General features: G+C 31.3%; 6 protein-coding genes across 8 annotated transcripts in view; 2 read left to right on the top strand and 4 right to left on the bottom strand.

Moving 5' to 3' along the window:
- Positions 1–101: 101 nt before the first annotated feature.
- On the bottom strand, positions 102–3,105 carry LOC111681172 (nucleolar complex protein 3 homolog). Its single transcript, XM_023442896.2, has 4 exons — positions 2,968–3,105; positions 1,276–2,906; positions 410–1,033; positions 102–348 (listed from the first exon to the last, which is right to left on the bottom strand). Exons 1-4 carry the CDS (start codon positions 2,974–2,976, stop codon positions 117–119), a joined length of 2,496 nt encoding a protein of 831 aa, XP_023298664.2. The 5' UTR covers positions 2,977–3,105; the 3' UTR covers positions 102–116.
- A 596-nt stretch (positions 3,106–3,701) lies between these two features.
- Positions 3,702–4,817, top strand: LOC111681175 (G patch domain-containing protein 11-like). Of its 2 annotated transcripts, none has more exons than XM_023442899.2 (2): positions 3,702–3,853; positions 3,909–4,817. In XM_023442899.2, exons 1-2 carry the CDS (start codon positions 3,807–3,809, stop codon positions 4,705–4,707), a joined length of 846 nt encoding a protein of 281 aa, XP_023298667.2. In that variant the 5' UTR covers positions 3,702–3,806; the 3' UTR covers positions 4,708–4,817. The 2 variants fall into 2 exon arrangements, with proteins under 2 accessions (XP_023298667.2, XP_023298668.2); XM_023442900.2 differs by having other exon boundaries at positions 3,714–3,853; positions 3,916–4,817.
- On the bottom strand, positions 4,809–6,509 carry LOC111681177 (serine/threonine-protein kinase 16). The gene is made up of 4 exons (XM_023442901.2): positions 6,254–6,509; positions 5,527–6,121; positions 5,325–5,459; positions 4,809–5,184 (listed from the first exon to the last, which is right to left on the bottom strand). Exons 1-4 carry the CDS (start codon positions 6,361–6,363, stop codon positions 5,068–5,070), a joined length of 957 nt encoding a protein of 318 aa, XP_023298669.2. The 5' UTR covers positions 6,364–6,509; the 3' UTR covers positions 4,809–5,067.
- Positions 6,510–7,251: 742 nt separating this feature from the next.
- LOC111681178 (tRNA-uridine aminocarboxypropyltransferase 2) lies at positions 7,252–8,505 on the top strand. The gene is made up of 2 exons (XM_023442902.2): positions 7,252–7,493; positions 7,560–8,505. Exons 1-2 carry the CDS (start codon positions 7,369–7,371, stop codon positions 8,302–8,304), a joined length of 870 nt encoding a protein of 289 aa, XP_023298670.1. The 5' UTR covers positions 7,252–7,368; the 3' UTR covers positions 8,305–8,505.
- A 134-nt stretch (positions 8,506–8,639) lies between these two features.
- Positions 8,640–14,101, bottom strand: LOC111689873 (general odorant-binding protein 84a). Its single transcript, XM_046948074.1, has 4 exons — positions 13,544–14,101; positions 13,418–13,479; positions 11,037–11,163; positions 8,640–9,120 (listed from the first exon to the last, which is right to left on the bottom strand). Exons 1-4 carry the CDS (start codon positions 13,791–13,793, stop codon positions 9,029–9,031), a joined length of 531 nt encoding a protein of 176 aa, XP_046804030.1. The 5' UTR covers positions 13,794–14,101; the 3' UTR covers positions 8,640–9,028.
- A 1,953-nt stretch (positions 14,102–16,054) lies between these two features.
- Positions 16,055–20,152, bottom strand: part of LOC111689872 (glucose dehydrogenase [FAD, quinone]) — an 11,798-nt gene continuing 7,700 nt past the window's right edge. The window contains exons 3-5 of one of the 2 annotated variants that reach the window (XM_046948072.1): positions 17,902–18,306; positions 17,411–17,742; positions 16,055–17,191 (exon numbers count right to left, since the gene is read on the bottom strand). In XM_046948072.1, coding sequence (XP_046804028.1) covers positions 16,340–17,191; positions 17,411–17,742; positions 17,902–18,306 — 1,589 coding nt within the window. In that variant the 3' untranslated portion in view covers positions 16,055–16,339. The remainder of the gene's footprint in view (positions 17,192–17,410; positions 17,743–17,901; positions 18,307–20,152) is intronic. The other variant, XM_046948073.1, reaches the window with a different exon arrangement.

Below are 20,152 nucleotides of genomic sequence, written 5' to 3'. Positions count from 1 at the left end.
TAAATTGGCGGACTACCAATGGGCGTAGCGGCACCTTCCATATGAATTAAATACAAAAAATCTTTTATTTTAAAGATTTCAAAGAAAACAATATTTTTAACTAATTATTTACAACTTTATTTGCTTTTCAAATCCTTATAAAAATCAAAATATGTTTGTTTCACTTTACTATTGCTATGCACTACATGGCGTTGTTTTAACATGGACTGATAGAAAGGTTTAAAATCCTTATTAATATAGTTATAACGTCCCTTTTTCAGTTTAGGTTGACACTGTTTAGGTAAAGGTATAGTAGGATTAAAAACCATTTGAGTACTATCATACTGATCGAACAATTCAAAAGCAGATCTGAAAATACATTAAAAACATTTATAATATGTTACCTTAAAAACATTCTAACAATACTCACAATTTTCCAATTTCCGAAGGCAAAGAACCATCACCAGATGCTGGCACTCCATTAGCAATATGCATAGCCATCTTACGTACAGTGGGATGGTAATGTCTTGCCAATGAACTTAATTCATATAAAGCTGTACATGAAGCATTACAATATTCTGGATCTTCTAATTCTGGATCGTATTTACCCGAACCAATACTATCATCTGTATCGAGTAGTATATCCAAAACAGAAGTCAATTGGAAAGTGGTCTTAATAGTACCCAAACTGGCCAGAGTACCATGATGCAAAAGATTTAAACTAATCGTTAGTAAACGTTTAACGAAGGCCATTAAACGTTGTTGACTCATATTACGTCTTCTCTTAACGAGTACTTCATCAAGGGTCTCTAAGATGATTCTAAAATCATCATGATTTTTACCAGCATTAACAGCCAACATATTTTTGTAGAAATGTTGATAGAAACGTATGGGATCAATGTTTAAGACTTCACCCTGACCTGAGAGTATAACGAAAATGGTTTTAATGCAATGCAACTGTTCACGATAGCCTAACTCTTCTTGTGTCTCTAGTATGTTATTAAGAACTTCAATTAAATCGGAGAAGAAATCCAAATTAATGACATGGGCGAATCTGGAATACATAAATGATATTTTAGATTAGATTTGATTTATCATAAAACAGCCTTTCACTAACTTTATTAAGGAAAACTACATCATTAGCCAAATTTTTCCAACTGAAAGCTAAAGCTTTCGTATAGAAATCTACATCTCCAGCTAAAGCTTTACTATAGAAGTCAATAATGACAACTCAAGCTAAATCTAGCTCAAAAATCAGTTCAAAATATTTTTAATAAAATTTAATTAATTACTCACTCTGCCAAACCCTCTAAAATTGCACTCAAAACTTTTGAAGTTGGGTCATTCTTTAAGACTCTGAAATAAATGTTAAATAACATTTTAACAATTTCAGTCAATTTGAAATGTTTGGTCTGCTTGTTTTCCTCAGCTCTGGTCTCTTCCAATTCTTTATTTAATTCTGCCAATTTTTTGCGCCTCTTACGTTCCTTCTTAGACAAACTCAACAAACGTTGTCGATGAGCTTCCAACTTTTTCTGCTTTAATTCATTTTCTTTTTCAGCGTCTAAATTAACATTTTTAATTTTAAGATCCTGCAAACAGGTAATGCACTCCAGGTGGACATTATTATTTTTGGTTTTAATCAAGTGATTTATGCGTCGTATAATGAAAAGTGTCATGTCTAGTTTTTTGTCGTTGGCAAACACAAAACGGAAACATTTATTTACAGCATCACGCATACGGGGATAGTTGCTGTTAAGCATGTAGACCAATAGTTGAGCAATATTTTTGACATAATTAAAGTAGGGATGGGCTATGAGAAGATCACACATAGCTTGTACTGCCACCTCGGCCATTTTAACAGCTTGTGGTGTTATGCGGCCATGACCTTTACGATTCACAATGGCCGTTAATTTTTCCAAACGTTGTAAGAACTTTTTGAATTGCTGTAGGAGGGCATTTTCATAGGTTACTCTTTCCAAGGTAGCTTTGCGTACTTGCTGCATTTTAGTATCGATTTGACCTACACGATATTCGGGTAAAATGTCTTTGAAAATTTCCGTTAGAGAAATTATGGCCACTTTACGTACTGTTAGCAGATTGGGTACACCATTATTACCAGTCTCATCCATAAGCTCAAAGAGAGCGTTAAAATTGCGCATTTTATCTTCTGGTTTCTCTAGGATACCCGAACAAATAATACCAATACGATATTTTTGTCGCTCAATTTCCTGTTGGCGAGCTATTAGCAAATCTGTAGTGGAAATCATTTTCTTTTCGGCAGCTGCTTTTATAGCGCTCTCTTCTTCATCATACACTATATCATCATCACTGTCTTCATATTCTTCAGCAGCTTCTTCTTCTTCGTCAGCATTCTCATCGGGCTCCTCTTCAGCTTGTCCCTTCTTTACTTTGGGTTTTGGTTTATAATCGACTTCAGCAGTACGTGTTATAATTTCACCATCACGACTTTTAATGGGCAGTAAATCAACTTTAATTTTTTTGCTTTCCTCTTCAAGGGCAGTATCCACAGCAAATTGTTTCTCCAAACCCACCGAATGTTTAATATCATCATGTTCTGCCTCATCATCGACAGCATGTTTACGCTTACGTTGCTTACCCCTTTTAAGCTGTAAATATTCCAAATCCTCACCATCTAACATATCGGCAACGTTGTCCAACAACTCATCATCATCTTGATCACCATCCTCATCCACGTTCATAGGCAAACCCAATGATTCGCGTTTATTTTGTTTTTTCTTTTGAAACACATCATCCTTTTTACGGGCTTTTTGTATGAAAATATTTGATCCCCGCTCCTTGGCTGCCTTTTGCTGGGCCAGTTTCTGTTGTTGTTGCTTGCTCAGAGGAGCCTTTTTGTTTTTCAAATGGGCCGAACGCTTTACGGAACTGATTTTTACCTTTTTCTTTAAAGAAAATTGTATGTTTAATAAAATATTTCAATACACCGTGACAAAAAATACTTACTGTTCCCATTTTGTTTTATAAATTCTTTTCAAAAATTTTACAATTTAAAATTATTTAGAAAATTAACAAAATTTTCTGCTGTGTTCAAGAAAAGAAAAACAAATGAAATGACATTTCTTCGAGCACATGTTGCAGTCCGGATAGAGTTACCAGATTTGTATGAAAATACAGTCCACATATTGGCGCTGCCGGACTAGTTGCAATAACCATAATTGAAATGTTTCAATTTATAAAATAAAATAAGCTTTATTTATAACGTGTATTATATATTAAATAACGAAATATTATTTCTAATATTAACCGCCTTATGTAAAAACGATTATTAAGTTAATAATGGTTATTAAAATCTATTTTTATATTGACAAAGTGTGTAGCAAACCATTGTTAACTTTAACTTGCATAAGGGCCTAAAACTTTAATTTTATTGTCAACATGCTGGATTTTTTATTTTAAGTTGTAAAAATGTGTAACTATCATTTTCTTTTTTATGTCATATGTTTGTGTTTTCTGAAATACAAAAGGTTAAAAAAAACTTAAAATTCATTTTGTTTTTCCACCAATATTTCGTAATAAGAAAGTTGGATTAAAATTTGAAAAATATGTTTTTTGATTTAACGTTATTTTGCAATTATTAAACAACAATTTTACCTTTTTACGATTTGGTTACATTATTTTACAATAATAATTGCAATTTTCTGGTAACCCCATTGTGGAGTCTGTTCTTACTATAATAATTATTTGAATTGCCCTATTGTTTTGGATAAGTAAACAAACGCACATAAACAAAAACAATTATCAACGAATTTCTATAAACATTGAAAGAAATCCCTCCCTGAAAAATGTCTGACGAAGAAGATGATTACATGTCTGATAAGTTTTTAGCTGGGTAAGATATAATGCTGCAGTTTAAAGCAGATTTATTAAAAACTTTATTTCATAAGTTTGCAGGAGGTACGTCCCAGTCTTATAAATAATAGAGCAAAAAAGCGTCAAGTTGATATGGAAGTAAAACATAAGGAATACAATAAGAAACAAAAAGAATTAAAATATTTATCTGCAGCTGCTGTGGATAACGACAGGCTACAGCAGGCTTTAAGCAAACCTTTGGCACAGGAAAACGAAGGATTTAAATTGTTGACTAAAATGGGCTATAAACCAGGACAAGCTTTAGGAAAACCTGTCAATAATGAAGAAACCTCCTGCTCAAATTTACAAACAAATCGTTTGATAGAACCCATAGGCATCACATTAAAAACAGATCGTCAGGGTTTGGGTAGAGAAGCAGCTCTTCAAGAATTAAAGCATATGCGAACAAAAATTCTCCAAGAACGTCTAAGAAAAGAAGCTGGAGGAGCAACAAGTATTGAAGATTTTCGTCGTAGAACAAATCAAAAACATGAAGAAAAATTTGTACTTCATGCTTTAAGACGTTGTCAAGTGACTTGTGAAAACTTGGATCTGGAAATTAGACTAGAGAAACCCGAATTGCCTTGGTTTTGGCCGGAAAGAAAAAAAGAAACGGAGGATGAGCTGGAAGCTGAAGAAGAAACTAACAAGGAAGAAGATAAAGATAATGAACAGGAACTTGAGGAGGAAGAGTTTACTAATCAAGAGAAATTAGAAATGTTAACAAACTATGTACGGACTTCATATCTGTTTTGTTATTGGTGTGGTGTGCGTTATAATGATATACAAGATTTAAATGACAATTGTCCAGGTCTAACTAAAGATGAACATTAAGCCAAATTTATTTGGTTCATGAAAAATATAATGGGAAGCAGTTACAACAACTAAACTAATTTTGTAATTTTGTACAATAAATCAAATAATCTAATATTGTCTGTCAGGTATTTATTGGTTATCTTTATTCGTTTTTGTTCTTACAATTATTTAATTTCTTTTTTGTTTATCTTGACCTTTTTACACATACAAATGCATTTCTTTTTGTAAGAAAAGGGGAAATTTTCGTTTAAATACTTTTTTGATATAATTAAACTAATTATGCTTATACGTAATAAATAATATTTAAGGAAATCTTTAAAAAAATAGTTAAAAATTTTAAAAAAGAACAAGAAATAAGTAAGAGTTTCCGGAATGATGCTAGACACGTCCTTCGAGTTTCTGTATCAAATCATGACATTTTTCTATTACACTATAGATGAACGGTCTTTCCATGGGATCCATGCGCAGCATATAGTTGATTAAATCATTCATATCCTGTAAATGAAATTTTAAATTAATTTTTTTAAGAAATTTCAAGTTTTTGTATCTATCTATCTATCTATCTATCTATCTATCTATCTATCTATCTATCTATCCAACTTTATCTACATATGTATATATTTCTATAAACTTACTTGGGAATATATGGAACTTTCAGGTATATTAATGTTTCCGCTCAAAACTGCTAAGGCCACACTATCGCCCTTTTCATAAATGGGGTCGAAGGGACAGTGAAAGAAGCACATAGCGTACAGAACACAGCCCAAACTCTACAAAAAATCAATGTGTTAAGAATATATATAATTATTAGAATCCATTTCTCCATTTAAAACTCACCCATATATCAGTTCTCTCATCGATGGTACAGTACGATTTAACTGAAAACAATTCTGGTGCTCTATAAACTATTGAGCTGCGCTCTTCTGCCTCGTCTTGCAAACGCTGAGCCTCCGACTGACCGCAAATTTGCAGGCGTGCCTCTGTCATTGAACCCAAGTCTACTATAATGGGTTCAAAGGAATCGGATAGACATATATTGGCTGTCTTTAAGTCTCTATGAGCCAAAGGCACTGGTTTCGCCTCATGTATTGCTCTTATGCCTTCGCATATGCCTAAAAATATTTGCATAATCTGAGCCTCGGGCATAAAGTCCTGCTTTCTTGCACGCATTTGCAAATGATCCGCCAGTGAGCCATGTTTGTAATAGGGTAAAACAATGTATAGAGTACTCGTTGTATTTATCACAATATCAGCAGAACCCTTGAGTTCATAGTCAATCACTTTAATGACATTTTCAGAGTCAATACGTCGACAGTTTTCTATTTCGCGCAATGCAATATTTTGATCATCTATGCTGTGGCAGGTGATACGTTTAACAGCATACAATTTCCGGGTGATGCTGTTTTCCGCAAGGTCAATTAAACTAAAACCACTGTCGAGAAATACAATCATAAATTTTTGTTGGTGTGAAAATAAATCTTATTTTTAAATCTTTGGCTTTCATCATTGAATGATAAGATTACAGTGTTATTTAAAAGTACATTTTCAAATGCCCCTTTCTTACCCCTGTGCAAGTCTATCTTTTACAGTGTATTTGGTCCCACTGATTGTTAGTGTCTCTTTGGAGCAAAAGCATCCACGTTTGATAATGAGGGCCCAACCTAAACTATTCATCTTGTTGCTTTTATTGCTTCTCTCCTTTTCTCTAATTTTAAACTTAGCACAATTATTTATTTATATTTGTTTAAATTATTTTATAATTTATTAATAATTTTGTACAATTTAAAGTTTTGTTGTAAAAAAGTGAAATCATTTAAGAGACAACAAAACAAAATCTAAATTGTCAATTTTGACAAACAGCTGAGAATGTGGATGTTGAAGAGAGCAGAACAGTTGACAAACAACAGAATGATTCAAGTATTATTATATGTATAATGAAAGTAACGGTAATAGTGTGTTCATCAAAACGTATGAGTGAACTGTCGAAGTTTATTCTTTTGTCGTAAAAAAGTCGATATATCTATATAGTGTGAATAATTTTTTTATATACATAAACAGAGTCTGAAATCTTTTAAAATGTAAAAACTAATAATTTTTTGCGGACGGACATAGTTACAAACAATGTATACACGGTTTTTATACCCTACACCACAATAATCAGCTTTTGTGCTGATCGGTTCTAAATAAATTTATGAAATTTGTCGCATATTGCATATGGTTGAAACCGGTCCGTTATTTCGCCTAGCGCCAAACAACTGTAACCTTCGAATTAGAATTTTGGGCTCATAATTATGGTAAATGTAAAATAGGCAAAACTTAACCCCTTATTTTGTAAAACATTTCACCATACAATATTGGTAGAAAAATCTTCAGAAAATATTTAACAATCGTGGTAATTAAAATTATTATAGTTTTGCAGCGTTGTCAGAAAAAGCATTTCTGACATTGTAATTTTTTTTTTAATTTTTTGGCCAACGTTGTTAGATCTGACAACAGTGTATCACAGCTTTTACCGTTACATATTGATTTACATTTTCCCTATTATGAAATTCACCCTGTTGTTTCACTCAACAGCTGACTCCACTTAACAATTTGTTTATTTGCACGTTTTGTAAAATATAAATTATATTTTTGCAAAAAATAAAAATAAATGAACAATTAAATAACTTTTTATAAACAATGGTAACAAATAATCAAAATATTAGTACAAATACTGAAGCGGAAGAAAATGCAGATTCTTGGCAAGATTTACTAGGCATTACCGCCGATCCGCCAGAGCGCAGAGACAAATGTGAGCAATGCAAGTGAGTAAAGCGATTTTATATATCAAATGCATTTCTTTTTAAAACTACCAATTTGTGTTCTTTCAGGCGGCCCCAAGTAGTATGCTGGTGTTCTTCTTTACCTAATCCTCCTTTGGATATTACCAGTTCTGTTGTCATACTCCAACATCCAGCTGAGGAAAAACGTTCACTGCGCACAGCTTTAATGCTGCAGTTGGGATTGAAACCCGGCAAGTGCACTGTCTACAAAGGCAAAAAATTTCCTACACCAAAAAATCAAGCCGATCTAGAACCAATATTAACTTCATCTAACTCTTTGTTACTCTATCCTAGTCGAGATTCAGTGCCTTTAGAGACAATAAAAGAAAAGACACAAACCACCGGCTCAAACACGGGACCCTTTACTCTAGTACTAATAGATGGTACATGGCCACAAGCAAAAGCCATCTATGCCAGCAGTCCCATGTTGCATCATATGACACAAGTTAAACTTATCTCAGCCGGCTCTAGTGATTACATTATACGCACCCAACCCACTGAAGGTTGTCTCAGTACGCTGGAGACAGCTGCTCAATCGTTAACAGTTCTAGAGGGACGTCCGGAATTACGTGAACTTTTAGTTCGTCCTTTGCATACGCTATGTAAATATCAACTCGAAAATGGTGCCGTAGAACATCAGTCCAAAGAATTTAGAATCAAAAATAATCAATATCCCAAACAGATTGGTAAACGTCTTAATCGTTTACTTAATTATAGTACGATTTGTAGACCAACCGCCAATGAGGAACAAACGCCTGCCTCTTCAGCCGACAGTCATTTACAAGCGACATGAGAATGTATTGTGTTAGTCATACGATGAATTTATTTCAATAGTCAGAATTGGACGTCTGTTCTCTATAATAGTTTAATATATCTACATGAATTCATTTAATATACATATTATATACATACATAGCGAAATAATGCAGCCATTGTATACATATGAATACTTATCATATGAAGAATTCCTAAATAAATTTTGTGCAAATTTAAATTTCCTATCTATGGTGTCTCGAGTTAAAGGTAAGATTGATAATTTTTTATGATGTTTAAGATGTTTTCTTTGCGCTCATTATACATTCGTCGGGCGAAAATGGTACTCTACACCCTTCTAAATGAGTCATTTATGAGCCCCACTTCTTATCAATTATGACTAATTTTTTAACTTTTTTGAGTCATTAATGAGCCAAATAACTAATCGTTTTTGAGTCAAAAATGACTCAGTTTACTGATTAATCACCCAACAATCTTTCAAATGCTAGCTTGGTAATGAAATTCGATTTCAAAATCGAAGAAAATTTATCTTCTATAATTTTCTATAGATTACATTGAACAAAATTGTATTTGTTGTCAAGAAGGAATGCAGCCTCTAAATAATTTTATTAATCTTTTTATTCATAAATATTAACAGTTTATACTTTATTTTAACAACATACATATTTAAATTATGATTTTTATTAAAATCCAAAACTATTTCCACTTGTTCGCCTTGAATTTAAAAAAATGTTACCTTTGGTTTACATAGGTTTATTTCTTGCATCGACCAGTGCACGCAATGTCAGACACTTTGCAATCGCGTATGTCCTCACGCAGGCATTTTTCTCTTTAGCTAAAAAAACATAATAAAAAGGGAAAAAAATAAATAATTTAATTTTGTATTAAAAATTATAAATAAAAGAATAAATAGATAGATAGATAGATAGATAGAGAGATAGGTAGATAGATAGATATATAGACAGATAGATAGATAGATGTATAGATAGATAGATAGATAGATAGATAGATAGATAGATGTATAGATAGATAGATAGATAGATAGATAGATATATAGATAGATAGATAGATAGATATATATATATATATATATATATATATATAGTATATATATATAATATATATATATAATATAATATATAATATATATATATATATATAATATATATAATTATATATATATATATATATATATATATATATATATATATATATATAATAATATATAATATATAATAATATATATATATATATATATATATATATATATATATATATATATAATATATATATATATATATATATATATATATATATATATATATATATATAGATAGATGATAAATAGATAGATAAGATAGATATAGATAATAGATAGAGGAGGATGAGATCGAAAAACACACTAAAACATTACATTTTTCACCCAAATTTCATTAAAAAGTGATTATTTGATTTTTTTTGATCAAGTTACCTTAAAAAAACATGTCAGTTATAATATGTGTAATGTCAATTATATTAAATTTTTTGTTAATCTGATTAAAATGAAAGACCCAAAAAAGTGCGTACTGAAATTATTAATATTTTCAACTAAACCCAACTTGGTCTTACAAAAAGTTGGCCAAGCACACAAAGGTCTGCCGTCAAACTGTTTCCAATGTTATTAAACAGTACCGGGAGAACTTGTCAGTTGATAGAAAACCTGGTTCAGGTAAAAGGAATGGTCCACATGATGTTTCTAAAGCCAAAAAAATAGAACGCACTTTCAAAAGAGCTCCCAACACATCCGGTAGGAAAGCAGCTCGGTTAGCTCAGTGCTCGGACTATTTGGTACGAAAAGTTAAAGCTAATGCAGGTTTAAAAACATACAAGGCTCAAAAAGTTCCTGACAGGAACGCTGCTAAAAATTTAGAGGCCAAAAACAGAGCACGGAAATTGAAGTCAAGTTTTATAAAAAAATATTCTTGCTGCATAATGGATGACGAAACGTATGTTCTGGCAGATTTTTCGCAACTTCCAGGTCAAAAGTTTTATGTTGCTGATGCTCGAGAGAATGTTGAAGAAAAGTTTAGGACCCAAAAGCAGACAAAATTTCCCAGAAAGTTCTTGGTATGGCAAGCAATATGCAGTTGCGGCAAAAGAAGCCAATCATTTCTTACAACGGGCTCTATAAATACCGAAATTTACATCAAGGAATGTTTACAAAAAAGGCTGCTTCCATTCATAAGACTTCATAATGTGTCCACTTATTTTTGGCCTCACTTGGCATCCTGTCACTATGGTAAACAAGCCCTTGAGTGGTACAAGAACAATAATGTATTTGTACCAAGAGAGGCAAATCCTCCAAACTGCCCGGAGCTAAGGCCAGTGGAGAGATATTGGGCTCTTGTTAAAAGAGAATTGAAGAGTACAAAAAAGGTGTTCAAAAAGTGTTGTAGATTTTAAACGGAGATGGACTACATGTTCGAGCAAAGTGACAGAAAGCACTATAAAAACGTTAATGGAAGGGTTTCCGAAAAGGGTTCAAAATTTCATCACTAGTGATTAAAACTATAAAAATATTTTTTTTTGTGAATTGTAATAATATTTTGAATCAAATAAAAAAAAATAAAGCTGTAAGTTTAGTGGTTTCTTTTTTATTAACATATATGTATGTTAAGAATTTTTCGATCTCACTCCTTAGATAGATAGATAGATAGATAGATAGATAGATAGATAGATAGAAAGATAGATAGAAATACATGATATACTTACCTCCCTCTTTTTCACAAACTTCTATGCTATCACCCGTAGCTGGCCAAATATTTGCACGTATTTTTACAGCATTCAATTTCCAATTATCAATTAAGCCAGATTTTTCATATACACAACGTACGAAACACTAAAGAAAAGGTGTATAAAATTAATAAAACTTGTCTTAGAAGTCCGTCCAATCTATTTTGAATATGATTATAAGTCTTAGAGGTTAGGTTAGGAAGCTGATTAATCAAGTTAAGGGAAGGATTAAGAAAACAGGAAAGAAAATGATAAAGTAGTGAAAATACATAAACTACCAAAGGATCCAAACTGGTTCCTAAAATTAATAAGATTAAGATCATGATTTGTTTCGAACCAAATCTGGTAAGTTCCTCCGCTAAACCTGTCTATTAGAATACTCTATCAAGAGTGTAACCCTGAAGTGATAATTTTTTTATCTAAAAACGTCCACAAAGATTGGAAGGTGTTTATTTTTATTAATTACTAATGGGATTTACTCAGTTTTTAGATTAATGCTGAATTGTTAATTCCTCTTATAAAAACCAGTGCATACATGGTTTGCATCCTGAAATTTCCACCAGTTAGCAGTGGATCATTTTTTCCAGACACTTCAGCCAAAGACTCTGCATTCTAGGACAGAGGAAGATTATTAGCTCTTATCAATGTATCGGAGTCTTCCGATTTCCTAACGGGTTGCGGTTAGACTGTGGTGATGGACCATCTGTCCTCTGAAACTTTAGTTAGTTAGTTTGAAAGGAGAAGAAATCCGAAGAAATACACCTAGTCCTCTATCGAGCCTGCTGTGCGCTTCTTAACCAGTGCCACAAGTGGGAATCGAACCCACCACCTCCAGCCTACAATAATAGAATACTAATCACTAAACTACTGGAGGCCACTCTGAAAGCTTTAGTTTCACTTAATCTGAAAAATGGCAGCTTGTCCACCACCTGGCAATATTGTATTACGCGCGTACCAAATAACTGTGAAAAACAAATATCGGCAATAGGCAAAGATGTACTCGGTGACAACTCTTAGATACTTTAGTCTTTAAAAATAGGTGAGGGCTCGGACTTTTGAATCTTAAGATGATAATAACAACACCATTACAGCATGTTCCGTAAAGGATGAAGTAGAGCTAATGGGGAAATAGCTGAGTGATAGTAAAGCTAAACTACCTATATTATACTAAAATACGAGGAAGAAGAAACTAGACGGTGGAAAAGGAAAAGAGCCGCCATCTTACTCCAAAGTTGTCAAAAAATGACACCAGGTCAATCATAATTCCAATAGAGCAACTAAGGAAAATAGAATAGTCAACAATAAAATTATGTGTCACGCAATCGCTTCAAAGGGGAAACAACCAATAGAGAGCTACAATTTTAACATGGACGTGATGTTGATGGTTCTAAAATAGCTACAGGTGTTGGCGGTGGTATTTTCATTGAGGAATTTGGAACGAAAATCTATTTCCGTCTCAATGATGAATGCACTACCCTACAAGCGGAAATTTCTGCCATTAAAAGGGCATCTAATTGGCTTAGGTACTACATGTTATTTAATAGGGATATCAGAATCTATACTGAAAGCCGCTATCAAATCCCTGATAGGTGTATACTCTACATCAAAATTTGTCAAAGAATGCCGGGCGTCTCTCAACGAGATGGCGAGACATTCAAGAATTACCCTAGTTTGAGTTAAAGGACACGGGGATATTACTGGCAATATTACTGCTGGTAGCTTTGCAAAAGTTGGCAGAAGGATGGCCATACTGGGTATAGACCAATTCTGCGGCGTCCCTCCAGCTGCCATTAAGGAACAAATACATAACATTTGTTTCTGTTCAGCTCAAGACCGGTGGTCCCGTGAACATATTTGCTCAACTGCTTTGACCCTATATGGATCCTAATAAAACATCCTAAATATTAGGGATTAGCAGAACTCATTTTAGTACTCGATTATCAGTTCTTACTGGTCATTCCAAGTTTGGTCTTCCATACAATGATTTCTGTAGAAGTCTGATCTATCAACTGTTCAACCTGAACGTATACTTGCATTTTTAAGAATGCTTTCCACTCGCACCTGTACTTCGCATAACTGTTTAAAGTTTTCAGTCCTGAAGTTAAAAACTAATAGTTTGTTGGACATTTTTGGACGTTATAACAGTGCAGCGACATCTTTAATCATATATCTTCATATGATCTAATATGTAAGGTCCCAGATCATATATAGAAAAAGTTGTCGTTTACTGGACACTGATATGTAGAAAATATTTAACATTTTTTCTATTAAGATAAAACATCATATTGTTTTTTAATCAAAACGATCAGACAGACAATTTTATAAGAGAAAACATTTTTGTTTAGCATTTCAAAACTTACCATGCCTGTTTTATCCACCAGATCGGGCAATTGACCCGTTGTATTAAATTTCACATAATATTCTGAAATTCAGTTTATCACTTGTTACAAATACGAATAAAATAAATAAATCAATTCTATATTTACGCATTGGTATATAAAAACTAGAATTGCATAACGAAATCATCTCATCAAAATTAATAATATTAGGATTTTCCGGCATATGAGTGGTGGTAGAACTTAATAGAGTGGCGTCGGTACTTTGTTTAATATCCTTAAGAAATGACTCCTCATTGGTAATATATATATTACCATTATCCTTGGCCTTTTGCAAACACTCAATGAAATCGAATAGAATTAAGGAAAAATAAACTAAATAAAACTGTAAACGATACATGATGTATAGAGTTTCCGTATTAACTGCTGACGGACATTTTTGAAAGTGACAATTTTATAGCAGTTATTTCACACTTTCTTGCTGACATGCAAAACAAATTATTTTTTATAATAATTTTTATTGGTAATAGAATATATATATAATACATAAATACTTTAATTGTGTAATTAATGTTTTGTATTAAAATTATTTATAATATAGTAAAAATACAAACTTAATTTCTCTTTGTGTATGATAAACAAAATATAGTATGCGAATGTCTAATTCAAATAAACATTTACAAATATTACAGTTAATTTTAAATTATACAATTTAAATTTTAAAGTTTTTTTATTTAATTAAAAAGCATTTGTGAATTAAATTTACAAAATTTTGAAATTTAAATAGGTTGGTAATAATTGGAAAGGCAAAAAAGTTGTTTACTAGACTCATTCTAATTAATGCAGACGGTATGTAGTAGTCATTAAAAAGTAAGTTGTTGAGTAAGTACAATGTTTTTATTGGGCGTATGTGCCAAAATCCAAAAACCTTTTAAATTTCCAATTTTATATAAATTTTATTTCAAAAACTTTTTAATTTTCATTCGTTGTATTGATTTGTGTATTATTTTAATTATAGTTTAATAGGTTTAACTAAGAAAATAATTAATTAAATAATAGATCATTAACAGAAAAACATGCAGCATTGCCACATCAAAGCATTGTGACAGTATACATACATATCAGGGATGGAAAATTCAATATTATTTTTTGACAGTTAAAATATATATAATAAATTAAACAATAACCTGTCAATAGATTAATCCATGAACTTGTCAATTGTATAAATTATAGACAAGAGCACAAAGCCCAGTTCAAAGTCTAGACTTGTCAATATAGTAATTGATAGAACAATTATTAGAATAATCCATTGACTAATCATTTAACTAGTTTATATTATTCATATATATAGACAATGAACTTGTCAATAAACTAGATTATAAACTAGTACATAGTCTGGGCAGTGGACTAGTCCAAAAGCTTGTCAATAGAATATCCAATACACTAGCACATAAAATGTTTTAAATACCTTAAAAAAATAGACTTGTCTATTTATATGTCAATCGACTAGTTCATAAACTAGACTTATCCATAGACTAGCCCATAAGCAAGACCATAGACTAATAGGTATACAAGTTACTAGACTAATGTACAGACCTTTCATTAAACTATTTCATGAATTTTGTCTATAAACTAGTCCATAGACCACTACATATCTTAATCCATGGTAAAAATAATGAAGGTGTGTCATTCTCTCTATATTTTTTAAAATTCTATATCTGACATGCTTAAGGATTTTGACGTTTTCAAAAAAATAGTAATACCATATTAATTTAAAATTTTCCCATATATTTGAAGTTTAAGAAAAAATTTAATACATAATTTTCATTCATTTGTTGAAAAACATAAAAACGTTTACTTTTAAATTGGAATTAAAGGGAAGATCTTAATTTTCAAATATTAAAAAGCTAATTTGTGAACATTATTTTAAGAATAACCAAGAATGAGTCCCCAACTGCGAAAATACCAAATATTTTTGCAAAAATTTAAGCAAACATATTTTTAAAGTCCCTACATTACCCAACAAACGACAACAATGGCTAGATATATGTAAAATTTCCGAAGAAGGTTTGCCAAAAGAGCCAATGGTATGCTCCGACCATTGCCTTAAAAGTAATATTTCAGTTAATGCAAAACGTGTAAGATTGGATAAAAATGCTGTGCCAATGACCACAAGGTAACTTTAAAATACTAATTGATCTGCAAACATTGAGTTTTAAGGTATGTATATACATATCTCCGATCACAATAGAATTTTTTTTGGAAATAAATCTGAAATTTCTAAACTGCTAGTCCAAAATAACGTAATATTACATTATTATTTAAATTGTAAATTTTAAATTACACATTTTTTGTAAAAAATTTCTCGAAAATCAAAATCATTTTTAAGAATGTGGCAACGCTTTATATAATGCTCACAAAAAACTAAACTTCAAAAATCCTTATTTGATAAAAAAAATTTTGATTGACACTACCTTATTTATTTTTATCATGTCTTAATCTATATAGTTTACTAGTACATAAACTTGTCAATAGATTAGCTCATAGAATAGTTCATAGAGTAGTTTATAGACTAATTAGTAACCAAGCCTTTCATAAAAGTATTGTTTTGAAAATACCAATTTTCCATGCCTGATAAATATTGCAAATATTTTCTCAAAGCGGGAATAACAGCTAGTTGTTATATAAGAAATAAAATTATCTAAAATAATTAAAAAAAAAGAAGTAAAGTGCAACAGTGAACTACTAGACAAAGAGTGTGGTTAGTTCCGAAAAAGTAAAAAAAGTAAACATAAAACCGGGAAGAGTTAATTGGAAATTTAGGAGAAATAAAAAAATATTCACGCAATCAAATTTTGTTTTCAATATAACAAGACATAATATCTCAACTTAAATTTAAATCATTTTCTGTATAATTTTTAAGTATTTTTTTGTTGTTGTTTTAATTTAAATTACTCTATGTAGTGTCCATGTTGCGTCCAATCGTCAAACTTTGGCGCCCCAGGCACGTTTAATCATATAAACACCCTTTTCGGCTATCATTACAGCAGGAGCATGTGTATTGCCAGCTGTTACTTTGGGCATTATACTTGTATCCATTACTCTTAAGCCTCTAATGCCATGCACTCTTAATTCATGATCAACTACAGCCATTGGATCGCGACCCGGACCCATTTTACACGAACCAGCTTGATGATTTTCGGGACCAGTATTTTGTCGAACCGCACATTCCCAATAGTCATCCGAACCAAAAGTGAATTTCTCACAACCCTCGACCACTGTACGATCTAAACGCATGCCATACTGTTTCATGGGTGTGGTCTGTGATAATCTAATGGCAAATTTAATGCCCTCTATTAAAACTTTAACATCTCTTTCATCGGTTAAATAGTTGGCGAATATGCGTGGTGGTGCCAGAGGATCATTAGAGGCCAAGGTGATATAACCTCTAGATTTGGGATTCAATACTGCTGGAAAGATTTGTATACTACGTGAGTTATTCGATAATAGTTCTCCCACTTGTCCTGTACGAGCACAACTGGCCAAATAACCACCGAAATAGTATTGTAGATCAGGTACACCGGGTTTATCTGCAAATCTTGTCGTCATTTTGGCAGTAACATCGGAAATGCCAGTACCAGACATTAGGCCATCACGGAATAGCAGATATTCCATAGCAGTAGCCCAATTGAGGGGAGCAGTATCGGCATCATCAATAAAGAAATTTGTAAAATAGGCCACGTGGTTGTGTAAATTCTTACCAACACCGGGCAAATCGTGTATGGGACGAACGCCAACCTGTAGTAAATGTAAAGAAGTAATTAATAAAGAAGAACTTAATGTGTATTTCTTAAGATCACATCGGTGCAATTAGAATTACTATTCACTATGGTAATAAGTTAAGATTAAATTCCTGAGTGTCTCAAGTTTAAAGTTTTTATGAATTTGTAAAAAAATATTGAACATTTTTTGTGACTAATACCGACTTTTTATAAACCCAATATCTGTATATCTTACCTTCATTAAATCCTCTTTGGGACCCACACCACTTAACAGCAAAATCTGTGGTGAATTAACAGCACCACCACTGACAATGACTTCCTTTTTAACTAAAATTTTACGCATACTGCCAAATTGATCAATGACTTCAACACCTAAAACGGTCTTAGTACCGGGATGAATTAAAACTTTGGTAGCTGTAGTATTCAAAAGAATATGAAGATTGTTACGCATGCGAGCTGGCCTCAAAAAGGAACGAGCAGAACTGTAACGTATGCCATTGCGGGAGGTCATCTGGGCAATCATGAAACCGGTTGAGTTTTTACCATTCAAATCATGTACGCTGAAACCTATCAAATTAGAAAGCGGACATAAAAATATTAAAAAAGGAGTATTAAGGTCTTGAAAATCGAACAAAAGATGCAAATGTTTGTTTTGATCCCGTACTTTTAAGATGTAAAATGTGTAGTACATGGACCTATAATCCTAGTTTTAATGCTACTACTCACCCAATTCCTCGCCGGCCTTTAAAATAGCATATGACAAAGGTGGATTATAGGGGAATTTTGAAACCGGCATCAAACCGCCTGTACCATGCAAATCCCGGCCCACCTCATCAACTTGTAGATTATTTTCGGATTTCTTAAAGAATGGCAAAACTTCTTTATAACTCCAACCCGGATTACCCATAGCAGCCCAATCATCATAATCCTCACGATTACCACGAATATACATCATACCGTTTAACACCGAGGTGCCACCCAATACTTTACCTCTCGGCCAATAGCAACGTTGACCTTCAGACGATAAGCAAGCGGATTTTTCTGGTTCTGTATTGTACTTCCAATCGATATCACTGGCTATAAAGTTCAAAAACATGGAGGGAATTTGTGCACCTACTGGTTCATCGCCACCTGTAAAACATGAAGAAAATGTTTTTTTTTTTAATTAAAACGTTTGTTGTTGCAATGACATTAAAAAGTAATTAAAATTATATTATATTTTATTTTAAATTTTCATTTTTTTTTGTTTGTATTGAAGGGGATTTGATAATTTTGTTTCGTTTTTAAGTGCAAAAAATATTAATTGCATCAATTAAAATGTTTGATTACACAGGGCCTCTCAAATTTGAAAATAAATTAGAAGACATTTTTGAACCTACTAAAAGGTACTTGTCTCGTCGTTACTTTTTCGTTATTCAAATAATACGTTTAGAATTGCTCATAAAAACGAACTGAAAATCCTCGAATATTCGTGACATTGTTCCGTAGATAAACCTTGAAACCATTTCTCTTGGAACATTAACCTTAATTTTTAACGACTTTATTTTAATTAAATTATATAAAAATATATTTTAATAATAAACAATTTAAAGTAATAGTTAAAATAATTAAATATCGCCGCCGCTCGACTCGTTAAAATTTAAAATTCTATTAAATATATATCATTAACGACATAAACCGTTTTTATATTATTTTTAATTTTTAAAAAAATAATTTAAATTTTAAAACATGAATATTCAAGAATTCCTTTTAATAGTACAAGTATTTTTATTGCATTATTCTTTAACATTTTATAGGTGTTTATATCATTAATGACCAGTAATCTTTTTAATTTCTTATTTTATTTTAATTTTTTTTTTCGTATTTTATTTCTGTATTTAATGTTATTTTTCAAATCCCACGATATGTGTTTCCCCATAAATTTTAGTCGGTTGCTTGTCTAATTTATTTAAATTGTGGTAATTTGTTGTTATTTTTTTGTTAATTTGTTTAAGGTGTTTAAATAAAATTGTTCTTTTGACAGTTGAAATCAGCGGGCATGTCATTGATAATTGATGGGTTTTGAACTTAAGCTTCCGTTATTTTAAGGTTTTTAGTTTGAAATTTAACTAAAAACGGTTTAGGAAAATTTATATTTATATATATTTTTTTTAAGTGAAAATTACAGTTTAAAGTTTGCTAAGTTATATTTAGTTAGTTTGTGAGAAATTTTAAAACATTTAAAGAAAATTTACATAATTTTCCTTAAAATGTTTGGGAAAACGTTTAACGAAGTTAACTTTACATAATTTTACTTTTGGAACTTTTTTATTTTTAAAAATTTCAATAAGCTTTTTATATATATAAAAAAAACATAGTAATTATTTAGTTGCTCCAACAAAATATTACAATTCAAAAACATAACCAGAAATATTATTTTTAACACCAACAAACTTTATTGCTGTAAATAAAGCTCCTGCTCTCTCTCTTTGAAATAGATCACAAATTCATTTTGAATTGCCACAATTAATTTTTTAAATCAATCTATGTCTTAAACCAAACTTTCCCATGTGCAACTGCAATATCGAATAATTATGATTTTATTAAACAAAAGTTATATATCGTAATTGACAGAAAATCTTTGTTAATGCTTTTTTATAGCAACACTTTCATCTAATAACTGCTAAATTATGTATTTTATTTTTATTTCTTACACAATAAACATTTTTCTTTTAAATAAATACTGTATTACATGTAAATACAAAGAAATAAACATTATTATAAAGAAATATCTTTGAAGCACTAATTAACACGTTACCAATTGGTTTAAGTTGCATACTAAGTTTTTAATGGGTGTCGAGTTTAAAATGTCTGTAAGTGAATCGTTATGTAAATATAGATAGATAGATAGATAGATAGATAGATAGATAGATAGATAGATAGATAGATAGATAGATAGATAGATAGATAGATAGATAGATAGATAGATAGATAGATA

This window comes from Lucilia cuprina, chromosome 4, assembly GCF_022045245.1.
Source record: "Lucilia cuprina isolate Lc7/37 chromosome 4, ASM2204524v1, whole genome shotgun sequence".
In the NCBI taxonomy this organism is placed as follows: domain Eukaryota; kingdom Metazoa; phylum Arthropoda; class Insecta; order Diptera; family Calliphoridae; genus Lucilia; species Lucilia cuprina.
The sequence above is the reverse complement of the archived record's forward strand: the minus strand, read 5'-3'. Positions and strand labels throughout refer to the sequence as shown.

What these genes read in the sequence shown, in the direction of transcription:
- LOC111689873 (XM_046948074.1), bottom strand. Translation starts at nt 13,793, where the DNA reads ATGTATCGTTTACAGTTTTATTTAGTTTATTTTTCCTTAATTCTATTC. An exon ending in TGGTGGATAAAACAGGCATG is followed by an intron (nt 11,164 to 13,417) that starts GTAAGTTTTGAA and finishes CCTTTTCTTTAG; the next exon opens with TGTTTCGTACGTTGTGTATA. An exon ending in AGTTTGTGAAAAAGAGGGAG is followed by an intron (nt 9,121 to 11,036) that starts GTAAGTATATCA and finishes ATGTTTTTTTAG; the next exon opens with CTAAAGAGAAAAATGCCTGC.
- LOC111681177 (XM_023442901.2), bottom strand. Translation starts at nt 6,363, where the DNA reads ATGAATAGTTTAGGTTGGGCCCTCATTATCAAACGTGGATGCTTTTGC. An exon ending in AAAGATAGACTTGCACAGGG is followed by an intron (nt 6,122 to 6,253) that starts GTAAGAAAGGGG and finishes ATTTCTCGACAG; the next exon opens with TGGTTTTAGTTTAATTGACC. An exon ending in ATGAGAGAACTGATATATGG is followed by an intron (nt 5,460 to 5,526) that starts GTGAGTTTTAAA and finishes GATTTTTTGTAG; the next exon opens with AGTTTGGGCTGTGTTCTGTA.
- LOC111681175 (XM_023442899.2), top strand. Translation starts at nt 3,807, where the DNA reads ATGTCTGACGAAGAAGATGATTACATGTCTGATAAGTTTTTAGCTGG. An exon ending in TCTGATAAGTTTTTAGCTGG is followed by an intron (nt 3,854 to 3,908) that starts GTAAGATATAAT and finishes TTATTTCATAAG; the next exon opens with TTTGCAGGAGGTACGTCCCA.
- LOC111681178 (XM_023442902.2), top strand. Translation starts at nt 7,369, where the DNA reads ATGGTAACAAATAATCAAAATATTAGTACAAATACTGAAGCGGAAGAA. An exon ending in GACAAATGTGAGCAATGCAA is followed by an intron (nt 7,494 to 7,559) that starts GTGAGTAAAGCG and finishes GTGTTCTTTCAG; the next exon opens with GCGGCCCCAAGTAGTATGCT.
- LOC111681172 (XM_023442896.2), bottom strand. An exon ending in ATTTTAGAGGGTTTGGCAGA is followed by an intron (nt 1,034 to 1,275) that starts GTGAGTAATTAA and finishes TATGTATTCCAG; the next exon opens with ATTCGCCCATGTCATTAATT. An exon ending in CCTTCGGAAATTGGAAAATT is followed by an intron (nt 349 to 409) that starts GTGAGTATTGTT and finishes ATGTATTTTCAG; the next exon opens with ATCTGCTTTTGAATTGTTCG.